Genomic DNA, 16,584 nt, shown 5'->3' with positions numbered 1-16,584 from the left:
AATACATATAGTTTACTTGTCTTGCAGCTAAGCCATTATTACTACTTGCGAATCGTCTGGATGTGCAACTTATTGATGCCGCATACAGTGCTAATTTCACCATTGTTCAAAATGGTCTGGAAGATGCGGCCGCCCTAGATTTCTGCTTTATAGACAGATCAGTGTTCTGGACAGATGTTAGTCTGGCCAAGATCAAAAGGACGTGGATAGACAGACCAAAAAATAGCGAGGATATCATTGTATCAGGACTAGTGTCACCGGATGGTCTTGCTTGTGACTGGGTTGCGCGAAAATTGTATTGGGCAGACTCAGAAACGAATCGTATTGAAGTTAGTAACTTAAATGGAAGTTTCCGAAGTGTTTTGTTTTGGGAAGAATTGGACCAACCACGAGCCATTGCCTTGGATCCTCTCACTGGGTAAGTTGTCAGTCATGTTTCATATGGGGATATGAAGATTGTTGAAATGATTGAATCTTGATATTGAATGCTATGTTTTTGTAAATTTAAGAAATCCATAAGAGGATATATTGTTCAGTTTTGATTGGTCATGTATCAGTAATGCAGAGTTCTCGAAATCTTTTGGTTTTGTCGGCAAGTCCTTAAATGAGCAATTATTTCAGGTTCTTTGTCAGTCCAGATGACTGGTAGGTGTTGGCGTTTTGCCATAAGTCCATCAAAATTTTGTTCAAATTCCATCTCATTCGTATTAATCTGAAATGCTTTTCTGAATGACAAATACACGAATGTCAAAACAATGATTGATAAACAACATTTGGCCAATCAAATTTGTTGATGGCACAAATGTTGAGAAAAATATGGAGGTTGAAAGGGAGAGAGGTAGGCAAAATGAAGGACTGAGTGAAAGTGAGGAATCAGATCAAGGTGAAAATTATAGTGAATTTCGAAGACTTGTGTCGGTGCTAGAGATAAAATGTTTATTGACCATTTCATGTTTTGGACTGACAAAAATCTGCATCTGAACCAATGAACATCAAATTGTAGTCAATTCAAATGACCGAGAGAAATGGTAGTCCAAATGATTGAGGGAAAAAAATAATTCAAGTACTCTATATCTGCGTAATATATGTATGTAATGAATGCAGACTTTGCAGTCAAGGTTGAAACTGATAAGGAATGATGAAAAGTGATTTGAAAAAACATTGCCCACTGTAATCTATAATCAGTGCAATCGTAGCATAGGTTAAGCTGACTGAAAAACGGGATCTTTGTTTTTTTTTCCTCGGGACTTGATTTTATCATATCCATCAAAAGTTCAAAACTGGAAATTTTCTGTGTAAATTTTACCTTGTTTATATTAAGCTTTATTCATAAATAGAGGACTTGTTCTATAACTTTATATGCACACATAGATTATTGCATATTATTCCAGTTGCACTATTTTAGAAAACCTTGGTATATTTATCTGTAATCTGTTTTTATTTGGAGATAAGTTATTTCCCATTAGAACATTAATATTCAAACAGTCAGAAACACCTGCAGTTTGTATTACTTAGAAAAAAAGAGAACATTTTTTCCTGACAGGAATGTTATCTCTGAAATATATAACATGCCATATATTCAGCCTTCAACAATGTGTTCATGAACAATGATTTTTGTCAGTTTAGAAAAGGGTCAAATGATTGTAGAAATAGTTCAAATAGCTGAAATAAGGGATTTCTTGGTTAAAGGGAGGTCATTCTGTCAACATCAAAGGCCCCAAATGATTAGGAACGGTTAATTAAAAGTAGAATACAAGGAGTTCTGAATGAATTTAAAAAGGAGTTGACTGCAGTTGACAGGAGAATGGGCTGTCCTTGTGACACTAATTGTTCTCTGAAGTGCTAGGTGCCTTGATTATACATATGAAGAGGATGTTCTGTGTATGTGGCTTTGAACCATGCATACTGGCGAGGCTGTGTCATATAAAGAAGTCCAAGTTCTGACTGATTTTAAAAATGAGGGATAAACAGCTACATTGAACCATACAGAAACCGAAATAAATTGTACCACACAGAAATAGAAATAAATTGTACCACACAGAAATAGAAAGAAATTGTACCACACAGAACAGTTGGTATAATAACAAGGTTCCCGATGGTAAAATGCATGATTTTAACCTTGCACAAAATGAGGCTAATTTCCCACGTCTGTAGATGGTTTAGTGATCTCATTTCTGTAGGATTGTGTACCAAACTGTCAACTGAAATGAGTAAATAGGTGGATTTAACTACACATGAGTAATTGTACATAACAAACATGACAAAGGGAGAATTGGGAATGCAGGGAAAAGCTCTGGTTGGCCAGGAAGGTTGTAGGCTCCCCAGAACTGATGAGTGGCAGTGACACAAGAGGGCTGCCAGTAAACCAAGCTCCTCTAATGACAAGTGTCAAAACACAAGTGCAGTGCACCTTTCCCCCAGAAGCAGAGCTCTTACGGTTCATTTTTCACTGCCATCAAGACGTAATTTAGCTGACTTGGAGAGACCTTTTAATTGAAGGATTAAATGTCATTTCTAATAGCACTTGTATTATTGTATACTTAATATATGTGTCTTGTACATAGCCTGTCAGTCACTTGGGACTGTATTTGAATGTGTCCTGATACCTGTTGTTTGTTAGGCCATTCAAAAGTGATGGTGCTTGTCATTCAATGCCATATATTTATATATGATTTTTACAACATTCCCAGCTATTTAAAGGAGACAATGTGGTATTTCATTTCCTATTTGTCAATTTTTGATGCCTTATTCATGAACATTTTTGCTTCAGATTAGTAATGTTAAGGTGTGCAATAACATCCATGTCACAGAACCATTGAAACTGCAAAATGAATTCAATATTATATTTTAAATCAGTTAATGTTGACAGATAATTTTTATTTGTCCAGAACTGTCTGACAGGCAAACATGTATGTCTATGTAGTCCTTTACCTGTGGGAAGGCATTGGGCAGGGCTCCCTACTCAAGGGTCTCTCCAGGGCTTTTATGATCTTTGCTTGACAGTCAAATAATTATTGTGGATGATCTCCCTTGTGATTATACTCACAGGTCTCTCCAGGGCATTTATGATCTTTGCTTGACAGTCAAATAATTATTGTGGATGGTTTCCCTTGTGATTATCCGACCCCTTAGTATTTGAAGGTCACTATTCAGCTGCCCTGTGGGTACCGTAAAACACCTGACCAATTATAAGCATGATAAATGATGAGCTAATGGCCTAAAAAAAATATATGTTGGTTTCCACTTTCACCTCAAAATTTTTGATGATTTAGTATTAATTAATACTATGCATAAAATATAGTGATTATCTAGTAAGCAAATACAACTTATATGATGAATCAAAACATTTCTTCCACTGTACTGTAAACAAACCTGTTTCTGTGTTTTTGAATCTGTCTAGTATTAGTGCATAATGAATAACTTAATAAGTCAATAAATATATACTCTTGTTGTAGTGATGACATTCGCAAAATCTGTGAGAATGAAAAAAAATGTGTAAGGGTCGGCAGAAATTTTCAGGGTCGATCAGGAAACTGGAAACCAACATATATATTTTTTTCGGCCTAACTTTAGATATTTGTTGACTGTTATTACAGATGATAACTACATGTTGTACTTGAACAATTACAGATTATTTAACATTAATTCATTTCAGATGGTATATACCAGTATGATATATGGTCCTTGTGTTTGATTTTATATGTACAACTGCTATTTGTCTGACAGTACATTGTCCATCTGTTTGTCAGTGTATATGTGTGTCTGTCAGTGTCCCTCTGTCAGTGTCTGTCTGTCAATTTGTCTGTCTCTCTGTCATTGTCCCTCTGTCAGTGTCTATCTGTTTGTCAGTGTCTATCTGTTTGTCTGTGTGTGTCAGTGTCTGTCTGTCAGTGTCTGTTCATCTGTCAGTATCCCTATGTCTGTCAGTCTGTCATTGTCCCTCTGTGTCTGTCAGTGTCTGTCTGTCAGTGTCTCTCTGTCATTGTCTCTCTGTCTGTGTCCCTCTGTCTCTGTCTGTCTGTCAGTGTCTCTGTCAGTGTTCATCTGTCTGTCAGTGTCACTCTGACTGTGTCTCTCCGTCTGTCAGTGTCTGTGTGTGTGTCTGTCTGTCTGTCAGTGTCTCTGTCAGTGTTCATCTGTCTGTCAGTGTCACTCTGACTGTGTCTCTCCGTCTGTCAGTGTCTGTGTGTGTGTCTGTCTGTCATTGTCCCTTTGCGTGTCAGTGTCTGTTTGTCTGTCAGTGTCTGTTTGTCTGTCAGTGTCTGTGTGTGTCTGTTTGTCTGTCAGTGTCTGTTTGTCTGTCAGTGTCCCTCTGTCTGTCAGTGTATGTTTGTCTGTCAGTGTCTGTTTGTCTGTTAGTGTCCCTCTGTCATGTCTGTCAGTGTTTGTCTATCAGTGTCCCTATGTCTGTCAGTGTCCCTCTGTCTGTCTGTCAGTATCTGAGGTCTGTCTGTCATTGTCCCTCTGTCTGTCATTGTCCCTCTGTCATGTTTTTGGTGTATGGTCAATATTTCCTCATGAGAATAATGTATAAACTTGAGTATATACATCAAAATGATTCCAAGAGAATATAATTGGTATTGAATTTCTCTACATTTTGCAAAACTTTAGGTAAGGGAATTAGAACTAAAATTATACATTTGTATAGATCTGTGTACAATCCCTACAGTAATGTATATTTCTAATGATGCAGTTTTGGAGTGTTTTTTCTTTAATTTTAAGTGAGAACATGGATTCAGTGAATGTCAATGAAAATGTTACCTTGTATTATAGATGGATGTTTTGGACTGACTGGGGAGAGGTTCCAAAGATCGAGCGGGCGGGAATGGATGGAGATCGGACAATACGCTCAATAATTATTGATAGTAATATTCACTGGCCCAATGGTCTAACCATCGACTATGCTGACAACAAAATCTACTGGGCTGATGCAAAGGTTAAATACATTGCCAGCTGTGATTACGATGGAAAAAATCGTAGAGAGGTGGTATCTGGGGAGCAGATATTGTCACACCCCTTTGCATTAACACTGAGTGACAGGACTCTGTATTGGACAGACTGGCAGGACCGCTCAATCTTTTCCTGTGATAAAATAACGGGTAGTAACATTCGACCAGTGATGAAGGAGATCTACTCTCCTATGGACATCCATGTATTCAGCTCCAGCAGGCAGCCTCTGAGTAAGTTTGCTACAGCAAATATTGTAATAGAATTAAAGAAAATGTGCAGATTTTTTTTCAAGATGTATGCATGCACATTAGGAGTAGAGTTTAGGATCAGCTGATTTAAAAAATACATGCTTTAACTATCAATTATATTGTTGTGTTTATGACTAGAGGTGCAATGATTCAACACAATGCTTGATTCATAACAGAGCAGTTAGATTTGGTTCAATATTAAAGAATAAAATGTGTACAAGTTATCTATTTCCCTTATCTTTTTAGGTGGCAGGGGACAGTTTCTTTGGTTTTGAAACATGTGGATAGGGGTATACACCAAAGTCAGATTATGACAGACTAATGAAAAATCACATTTCCCTTTTATGTCAATACTTGTATTTCATATTAGTGTAGTTAATAAATTATGACCCTAAATTACATGTAATCTATAAATACTGGTGCTGGTGCACAAAACATGCTCTGAGCAGGTTCCCCTTTTTTGCTTTGATTTTCCCTCATTTGGGCTAATCTGCACCACCCCCACACCATCACAGTACCAAACATGGGGATTTAGACACTGTGCACAATCAAGAACCCTATCTGCCCTTCTCAAAAATCTACCTCTCATATGGGGCCATCCACCTTCCCTCACAGCTAGACCTTTTGCTAGACCCTGCATGTTTTCACTAGATTTTCTTCAGCAACTGACCACGTGTCTTAGTTTCGTATTTGCACTCATCTATATGCTAGGAATCATGGTGACACCTACATGTTGTATATCAACATTTTTATTAAGCACTCAGCTACATTTGACATGCATCCTAAAATTATTGTATACATTTTTACACATGTAATATCACTTCAAATATGGGGTATTTCCATTTTTTGAAAAAGTTGACCGGGCCTATAGTGCGAAACTGTCCCCTGCTACCTTAACGATGACTCTGATTTGCTAGAAGAGGTCACTAAAACAAACAATATGGAGGGGCATGATGACAATCTAGTGCTCAAAGAATTCCTAATTGAGGAATATAGATATCATTGTGTACATGTAGTTAATTGGTATAGAGTTAGCAACTAACGTTCCAGTTTATGGTGTCTGTAGAGAGTAGATAACTAGATATTCCTGTCAGCAATCTTTTGTTTTTGATTGTAGGGCCAGGCAGACATCCATGTACAGTTAACAATGGCGGTTGTTCTCATCTCTGTCTGATATCCACCAAAGATCCGTTTTACACCTGTGCTTGTCCCACAGGTGTCAGACTTCTGGACACTACCACCTGTGCCAAAGGTATTGAATTATGAAGAGGACTTTGAAATTGCTGTAATTGTTAGGTTTCTCAGTACCAGTACTAGATGATCTCTGCAAGGGATAAAGATGCCATGATGCGCAGTAAATGTTATTGTAAAATTAACTGAAGCCATCTTATGTGAAGTCGGATGGCTAAAATTATTATGATGAAATGACATAGACATTCACAGGTCACATTGTTTTCTAGTGGGAGAAAGTGACTCACCAAACATGGTGTGCTAGCAGCTACATGGCTATAGATATATATATAATTTGTCTCTACATGGCTAGAGTAGATATATATAATTTGTCTCTACATGGCTAGAATAGATATATATAATTTGTCTCTACATGGCTATAGATACATATACAATTTGTCTCTACATGGCTATAGATATATAGATATATATATAATTTGTCTTTACATGGCTAGAGTAGATATATATATATAATTTGTCTCTACATGGCTATAGATATGTATATAATTTGTCTTTACATGGCTAGATACATATATAATTTGTCTCTACAAACAGGCGTAGAACAGCTGCTGCTGCTGGCCAGACGTCGAGACATCCGTAAAATCTCCTTGGACATGCCCGACCACACGGATGTTGTGCTGCCGCTGGAAGAGATCAAGCATGCCATCGCTATTGACTACGATCCGGTGGAGAAGCAGGTCTATTGGACAGACGATGAAGTACGAGCCATTAAAAGGGCCTACCTGGATGGGACAGGTCTGTTGATAGCTAAACTTGTCATTTCAAGACTGTTTCATTACAATAAATGTGCAGAAACATGTACAAATCTGAAAAGAAAGCTGAATTTAAAAATGTGATGAAGAAAAGTAAAGTTGTGTCTCACTGTGATTTGTTTCCCCCTGTAAATGTTAATGTGACTTTTATTTTTAAAGTTGAAACATTGTACTGAAATTAGTTGAACACTACCTGAGTGACAATGTTCAAAAAAATCAGACCACTGTTTATTATATATAGCAGTTTTTTTGTTTGTCATTCATATGTGCATTATGTTTTTAGCTCTTCTGGGCCGAAGGCTCAAAGAGCTAATCATCATGATCATATGGCCATATGTCTGGCGTGCGGTGTGCGTCAACTTTTTGGAAAAAGGGCTATATCTCAAGAACCCTTGGCCAATTTTTGTCAAATTTGTCACAGGGTATCCTTGACCCAAGGGCTTTCATTTGTACTAAAACTAGGGTTGTGACCCTTTAACAAGGGGAGATAATTAGGAAAATGCAAACAAAAGTAGTGGTTGCTAAAAAATCTTCTCAAGAACCACTGGGCAAATTATCACCAAACTTATGCATAAGGATGAGGATAGGTTGTAGATAAAAAATTGTTCAAGGCATCATCCTGGGGCAAAGGGTGTGGTCTCAAGGTCACTTCAAAGTTGACCTTAAATTTTGTTTTGTTAAAACTTTGATATTTTGCTTAGTATAAGGACTAGGATCATCAAATTTTGTCAGTTGATGCATCTTAGGACCTAATATCATGTTGTCTCAAAAGTAGGTCATGGTGACCTACTTTTTGAATTTCGCCGGTAATTATTATTAAATGGATTTTGATCCATATCTTGGACACTTTTGAGTCTGATCATCAAAAGTTGTCAGTTGATGGATCATGGGACCTTGAACTGCGTCATTGAAAAGTATGTCACCATGACCTACTTTCTGAATTTTATGGCTAATCATTTATGAATGCATTTTAGGTTGTTATTTCAGATACCGAGAGGTTTAGAATCATCAAACCTTGTAAGTTGATGCGTCTAGAGACCTCGAAACATATTTATAAAAAAAAAAAGTAGGTCACAGTGACCTACTTTATGAATTTTGCAGACAATAATTTCACATTTTCAATTTTAGATGCCTATTTTGGACACTATGAAAGCTAGGATCATCAAACTTTGTCAGTTGATGCATCTTGAGTCTTCATAGTTTGTTGACCAAAAAATAGGTCACCGTGACCTACTTTTGGAATTTGACGGCTATGTTTTAATATTTCAGATACTATTTGACTTACAATTATCAAACTTTGTCAGTTGATGCATGTTGAGTCTTCAGAGTGTGTTGACTAAAAAGTAGGTCACCGTGACTTATTTTTGGATTTTGACGGCTATATTTGAATATTTCAGATACTATTTGACTTACAATCATCAAACTTTGTCAGTTGATGGGTCTTGAGTCTTCAGAGTGTGTCGATCAAAAAGTAGGTCACTGTGACCTACTTTTGGAATTTGACGTTTATATCTGAATATTTCAGATACTATTTGACTTCAATTATCTTTTGGAATTTGAAGACTATATTTGAATACTATTTGACTTGTCACTTGATGCATCTTGAGTCTTCAGTGTGTCGACCAAAAGTAGGTCACCGTGACCTACTTTTGGACAGTTACATTTAAATTTTCAGGTACTTTGTTAATTGATGAATCTTGGTTAGTGAGAATTTTTGCCTGTTCTACAATGTATCAAGAGAGCGATTCTAGGCCCATGGGTCTCTTGTTGATTATTGCGTTTGATGAGAAGAAATGACATGTATTCATAATTTTGCCCTTAAATTGTCATACTGGACAAAAACTACCATTAGAAACACATTTGCAATACTGAGTTTTAAATTTTGAAATTATTCCGACCGTTCATTTTGTCTTTGGTTAACTATTCCGCGTGACGGATTACCATTGCATTCGTAAAATCATTATATAATTTTCAATACGGAGAGAGATCATTTATGTTACAATAGGGCCAATTATTTTGGTGCTCCAAGTGACTTCCTAATAAGTTTTATTTACTGTATATGATATATCAATAAATATAACATAACTAATACACGCAATTATTGATAAAAAATTCTTAAATTCATTTGAATTAAAGATTTCGTTTATTCAATTCATGTGCGCAACAATTCAAATGCATTACAAAAGTCCTTCCACTATGCAATATTATTTAATTGTGATTTCCCATGCTTGCTCGGGGTTTCATTTAGTATATATTATATGGATGTACTTTCATGGAAACAACTTAATTCATTAGAGGCTAACTTTTTATTGCAATCAGAAAAATCTATCTCTTTATTTGTGAAGTCATCTTAGATTTTTAATGTGTTTCTCGTTTCTCTGCAGTGTGGGGATGTGCTATTGACAGATTGTTCAGGGAGCTTATTAGTACCCAATGGTTTGTAAAACCGAAGGGAACTATGAGTTTCTTCTCTGTCTGTCCGTCCCTCTGTTAGTCAGTCTGTCCCATTGGTTTTCCAGACTTTCTTCCACCATGCTTGTGTGGTTTCATTTGAAACTTGCAGTGTAGTTTCAGAGTGGCAAACTACAGATCAAGTTCGAATTTCGTAATGTTTGATGGGCAGGTGTTAAAGAAATTAATTATTATATTTTACATTTTTATATGTATTCATTGAGATCGTGTTCTGAGGGAAAGACTGTAAAAATAGGACATCTGAATAGAGACAGTTGACGAAACTCCATCACTGATTGTCATTTTGCAAAACATCACTTCATTGATTTTACATTTCAAGCTCATTAATTGCAAAAGGAACATATCAATGGAAATATATATGAAAGCTGTTAATCACAATTGTGGGAGTATTTTTCTGTAGCCAGTGAACGAAGTTTGATAAGTTCGCAGTATTCAATTTACTTAATAAGAATTTAAAATGCAGATGTACCTGTTATATTGGTATGTTTTGTGTTCCATTTGCACAATTATTTACATAACACACACACACACACACCCTATTTTGTGCAAAGATGGTGACCCATATTTGATGCTTTTTGAACTGCATTGAAACTAGGCAAACAGTACGCTGCATGATGGAGTACCAAATTTCCTTGGTTGTTTTTATAATCATATTTATCGGACCCAAATTTACTGTTTGACATTTAGAATATATGCTACATCTTTAAGAATTGAATTTAAAAATTATAGAGTTCTGACGAAGACTATTTCATCCCTGATAAAAACTACATGCGTCAACTGTATGAAGAACGAAACATCAAACTAATTCAATGCTGGTAAACATGGTGACTTGGTACCAATGTTTTAGGTCACAGTTCAAGGTCAAACAACATTAAATGTACAGTATCCCAAATGATACAACATCTGTCAATAACTGGGGGTGCCAGTAGGGGACATGTATTGTCAGAATGCAAGGGGTGGATGGGGGGAGGGGGGATAACCTTGTTTGTCTGAAAGAACTTCATCTTTGTATGTGTTTGCAAACAGGAGTCTTAGATAAGATATTACGACATTGAACTCGTCAGTCCAGTCACATGCTTATATGCTCAGTAACTGTACACAATGTATTTTGCATCTAAAAAAAATTCTTTTATCACAGAGAGTTTAGCACTTGTATATGAATAAACCAGTTAATGTGTGGTCATAAAGAATTACCAGTGATTAATCAGTCAGTACTGGTACTGGAATAATGATTTTCAGAATTCAATTTAAAAGTAATTATGAAATACTGAAATGATTGTGTAACAGGAGAGGAAGTTATAATCCGGACGGGTGTCGATCATCCAGATGGAATAGCTGTGGATTGGATTGCCCGGAACTTGTACTGGACAGATACTGGCACTGACCGGATTGAAGTAGCCCGACTGAATGGAACCTCTAGGCGGGTTCTGATTTCTGATGACTTGGATGAACCAAGAGCGATAGCATTGGACCCAGTTGCAGGGTTTGTACCAGAGAATTTCAAGCTAAATGTTTTATGTATTTCAAGTCCTATGTCATGCATCATATTGTTTTATTTTTGACATGGAGAATTTTCTGTTAAATGATCCAAGTTGAAGTTGATTGTGTGGACTTTGTGGGAGCGTGTATTATTTCTATGTATTTTTAAGTGTTCTGTAGAATCATTTTGAGAAGACAAAAATTTTAGATCTTGAAAATTATCGTGAGGCTAAAAGCTCAATTGAAAATAAGCCATTTGAGGCCAATTTTTGGTCAGAAAATGAAGGCAACTTTTCTAAAGTGGCTTGTTTTTTGATGCCCTATTTGCTGAACAACAAAGACGTTAGGTTGGTATAAGCATGTAACAGTGAAGATCTTTGGGTTATTTAATATAGAAATGACAAGATATGACATTGTATGAAATGACAGTTTGCCCGACCAATCAAGATATATTAATTTAGCCACTGGCATTCTAATTCTCTAATTTTGACACTTGGGGAGACATGCTGAAATATTCAATGAATTGAATTTCGATTGTGATTGAAATATCGCTGAAAATAAAAATGCAAGTCATGCTATTACTTATTTAATACACAATTCTGCATCAAAATTAAAGAACACGTGTTGTCAAGGCTTTCAAATTTTTGCAAGTAGTCCGCCTGCATGTCTAGCTGATTTTATGGCAGGTTGTTTCTGTTCATTGTAAATAAAGTTAATGTTTTATAGTCAAAATATGCTCTACTATCTACCAGTGGTAAATGATGGGCAATCAAATGATAATCAATAATTGGAGATGCATTTTCTATTGATAAATCGAAAAAAAGAAAATGGAATTCCATATATATTAATGGCATGAATTTATATTGACTGATTGTATCCTAAAAATTGATACCAAAAATAATAAATATTTTAAAAAAACCAAAAAAACAATAGAAATTCAGTTGATGGAACATCAAATATGAAAAGTAAAGTTTAATACAAGAAAACAACAATTCACAATTACCCCTAAAACTTCATCTGCTTAACTGGATCTTGATACATATTAAACTGAAATTTTCAAGTCCAAGGCAAACTCAGTTGCAGGCATTATGATTAGAGTTAAATGTTACCAAAATAGTCACTAATATCATGGCAATATGACATATTCTTGTTTAAATAAACAAGTTGCCATCAGTCTTTCGTTCTTCCTATCCTTTTCGGATGGTCCAGCTTCACTATTTTTTGTTTTGGATAAGTCTCGGCAGGGTTTATTTGTGTGTTAAAAAAAAATATACTGATGTCATCGATTTTCAAAATAACAATTGATTATTCACGTTGCTTCAATTATGACGACAGACAATCAAAAGTCAGCAATAATCGTTACATCACTACCAATGGTTTAAATTATGTATTCAACCATCTGGGAATTCGAGAGATTAAGCAAAATGCTAATGTTCTCTTTTTATGACAGGTTGATGTACTGGAGTGACTGGGGAGAGGTACCCAAGATAGAAGTGGCTAACCTAGATGGAAGTAGCCGACAGATCTTGGTCAACTCATCACTGGGCTGGCCTAATGGACTGGCCATCGATGTAGCCGCCAACCCCAAGAAACTTTACTGGGGGGATGCTAAATACGACAAGGTAGAGATCTCTGATGTGGATGGAACTAACAGGAAAGTTCTGGTGGATGAGCGGCAGAATATCCCACATTTGTTTGGATTCAGCTTGCTAGGTACAGAAATATTAGTGTTCAAGTACATGTATTATAAGTGAGCAAGACCAAATATTGATTGAATGTAGAAATTGAGTTTGAGGTGTCATGCAAAAGTACTTAGTCCTTCATTGTTAAAGTGATGTTGATGATATAAGATGTAAATTCTGATAAATTGGCAAGTTTAGCCAGCAGATGTTCAGCAGGTACATGTATTGACCACCATGTTTTAGATGTTCAGCAGTACATGTATTGACCACCATGTTTTAGATGTTCAGCAGTACATGTATTGACCACCATGTTTTACATTGATTAGGAGTAACTAAGATATGCTCATTTCTTTTCTTGTTTTATTTTTTAGTTCAGATTTAATATTTTGCAGTTGTTATGTAAAAAAAAAAATTCAATCCTCTCTCTCTGTGAAGAAAATCTAATCTTGTTTTTTCATAAATGGTGTCAAGCTTGATCTGGACTGCTAATTGTGGTCTTACAGATTAATTATGCTGTTTGATTACATGCTATACCAATGCATCTACCTTCAACTTCAAAGTAAAGTGATTTCAATATAATTTTAAAATGTGTAGATGTGTGTATATGCAGAAGTATAAAACAGATACAATTATGGTTTGTAAATCACCACTCGCTAAGATTTTCAAGTGTCCACTAGTTTAACTCGCTATTTTTCATATGTACTCGCATTTTGCGAGTATTTCTTGCTAATTTCGAGCCCTGGTCTCCTTGATTGAGCTCCATGTTGAAAATGAGTCTTTCCTTTGTTTAATCTGCAATGTATGACATGATACAAATTACTAATTACTTGGTTGTTACTTGATTTACATACAAACATTTATCACACACCATCTACACAAAAGGTTAGCCTTCTTACATGAAACACTTTCTACAAGTTTCTTAGTACACTGTACATGCTTTGTACTTGAAATAAGATGCATCCTACACAGTTTTCACATTCTCCATACACAAAATGATATGTTTCCTACAAAGCGAAATGAAACACTTTTGAAATGAAACGGAACTTGCATGCTTTTTAGATTTAGCAGTACATATCAGTGTCCGTATTATATGCCCAGATTTTCAGATTTAGCAGTACATATCAGTGTCCGTATTATATGCCCAGTTTTTCAGATTTAGCAGTACACATCAGTGTCCGTATTATATGCCCAGTTTTTCAGATTTAGCAGTACATATCAGTGTCCGTATTATATGCCTAGTTTTTCAGATTTAGCAGTACATATCAGTGTCCGTATTATATGCCCAGTTTTTCAGGCTTTTGATGATTGTCTTGTAGGAGATTATATTTATTGGACTGACTGGCAGAGACGGTCCATAGAGAGAGTGAACAAACACAATGGAACAGACAGGAAGGTCATTGTAGAACAACTTCCGGACCTGATGGGCTTAAAGGCTGTCAGTGTGTTTAATTATTCAGGTAGATATTCTTTGTTATTTTTTCATATTTCTGTAATTATACCCCCGCAACAAGTTGTGGGGGGGGGTGTTATACTGGAATCGGGTTGTCCGTCTGTAGACGCAATGGTTTCCGGGCTCTAAAGCATTATCCTTTCCACCTACCGTCACCATATCATATATATGGACTACCCATGGGATGAAGATGTTCCCTATCGATTTTGGGGTCAAAAGATCAAAGGTCAAGTGCACTGGACATTGAAGTAGCAATATGGTTTCCGGGCTCTAAAGCGTTATCCTTTCCACCTACAGTCACCATATCATACATATGGACTACCCATGGGATGAAGATGTTCCCTATCGATTTTGGGGTCAAAGGTCACGCGCACTGGACATCGAAATAGCAATATGGTTTCCATTTAAATTCTTTAACAGCTTTTTTCATCGCATGGAACACCCTTTGGGAGATTGGGGTAAGCGGGGGGTATTCTTAGTGAGCATTGCTCACAGTACCTCTTGTTTCGAACAGTTTAGTATTAAGGTATTTTTTTAAAATTTAAAACCACAAGAAATCAACATGATTACACAAGTCGTCAGTCACTTGTGACTTAATTAATAGCACCATGTTGAACCTTACCTGACTCCACCTTAGAGAAGGTCATTGTTATGAAAACCAGGCATGATGACTTGGTAATCAGCAATGAGATTTATTGGTCTTTTAAATGTTTGACTGCAATTATCAATATACCAAATTAAAATTTGAAAGTGAGACAATGATTATGAGACTTGACATTAATTATGCCCAGGTAATCACAGATTTGGAGGCATATAGTTTTTGGCATGTTTGTTTGTCATCAAAAACTTTAACTTTTGAATGCTTAGTGTTAGGACTTTCATTTACATATCCTTGTGAAGAGAACTTTTTGGTAGCAGAAATATTCACTGCTATAAGAGGATATCAATGTTTCTCAAACACATCTTCTTGCTTTGTTTTTATTGCTGCAACACTAAAGAATAAATAAACTCTAATAAAAATGTTAGTTTCTTTGATAATTCAAATAAAATAAAGTTTTAAGATAAAATAGAGTAGAAAAATGAAACTATGAATTTTACCTACCTTATTTGATATAAACATCTCTCTCAAAAACTCAGAACTCTTAATCACTCGAAGATTTGTTGTGGTTCTTTGAGTCTTTTCAAATTATGTGTACTATTCATCCATGGTTGCTGTTTAACCAATCAATACTGTATAGTCATGTCTCTTCATAAATCTTTTGACCTCATAATGGTTATCAATCTTGTCAAAGAGACCTCTGCATACTGTAAGAGAATAAATCTAATTTCATTTCGGATGAAATTGTTGAAGAAAATCCCCTTTCTTAATATTTTGTTAGAAAATAAAAGCCATACCTCTTAGGTTGTTTTCATTTTCCAACAAACTTTTAAATAACTTTAGTTGTTCTCCAAAAATTCAGATACTGATATAATTTTGATACCAAGTTGTAAAAGTAATTTCAGTGTTCCATGTCTTTTTAAACTGAATTCTTTTCACACTGAATTCTTTTCACACTGAAGGTCAGATGCATTCGGTTTCATTCATTGCTATGTTCAGCCACATAGATACCTCTGGAATCATTTTAATTCTAGGGGATCAATGTTGGTGAGTAAACAAAATATTGCTGGTTCGTGGGGAGGTAATTTCATGGGTAAGCGATATGATGTCACTAGGAGAGATAACTCTACTTGGTTTAAAAAAAATGTTCGAGGACAGGTAAATTCGTGGGTAAGAGTGAACCACAAAATCCACAAACATCCATCCCCCATGAACATTGATAACTCCACAGTAACTTAGATACTAGGTTTTTAACTATACAAGATAGAGGCTTCACACTGTGAACTGGAAGGTCTACAGCTTCATTACACGTCTAGCTTACTGTCAAAGATTAAAGAGCTAGGGACATTATAGCTCTATTTTTGCCCAATATTTACCTGTTGTTCTGGAGTGGTTTATTCTATAGATGTAATTAAGCTTAGAACATTTCTTGTATAAAACGACAGGGGCCAGTACCATACATGATGTTAGTAGAGTAAAACATGCCTTTAGTGAAGTGCTGGGGATTCATCATAAACAGAATTCATTATATCCAATAAGTTCATGATATGTTTTAAAACTACAGGGAATGAAAATCATTTCTCTGTAAATTTGAATTCATTATAAGAGTGTTTGACTGTATGTTCATAGAGAGAAAAGTGAACCAACATCAGCCTAGATTTACAAAGGGACGGTCTGATGAATACTTAGTATTTTAAGAAGA

General features: G+C 35.7%; 1 protein-coding gene across 1 annotated transcript in view; it reads left to right on the top strand.

Moving 5' to 3' along the window:
• LOC125648328 (low-density lipoprotein receptor-related protein 6-like) overlaps positions 1-16,584 on the top strand; it is a 79,195-nt gene that overhangs the window by 47,904 nt on the left and 14,707 nt on the right. The window contains exons 20-26 of the mRNA XM_056141911.1: positions 28-418; positions 4,774-5,180; positions 6,316-6,450; positions 6,984-7,184; positions 10,961-11,156; positions 12,603-12,865; positions 14,151-14,291. Coding sequence (XP_055997886.1) covers positions 28-418; positions 4,774-5,180; positions 6,316-6,450; positions 6,984-7,184; positions 10,961-11,156; positions 12,603-12,865; positions 14,151-14,291 — 1,734 coding nt within the window. The remainder of the gene's footprint in view (positions 1-27; positions 419-4,773; positions 5,181-6,315; positions 6,451-6,983; positions 7,185-10,960; positions 11,157-12,602; positions 12,866-14,150; positions 14,292-16,584) is intronic.

Source organism: Ostrea edulis, chromosome 6 (genome assembly GCF_947568905.1).
Source record: "Ostrea edulis chromosome 6, xbOstEdul1.1, whole genome shotgun sequence".
Lineage (NCBI taxonomy): Eukaryota > Metazoa > Mollusca > Bivalvia > Ostreida > Ostreidae > Ostrea > Ostrea edulis.
This window is presented reverse-complemented; position numbering and strand designations above follow the sequence as displayed.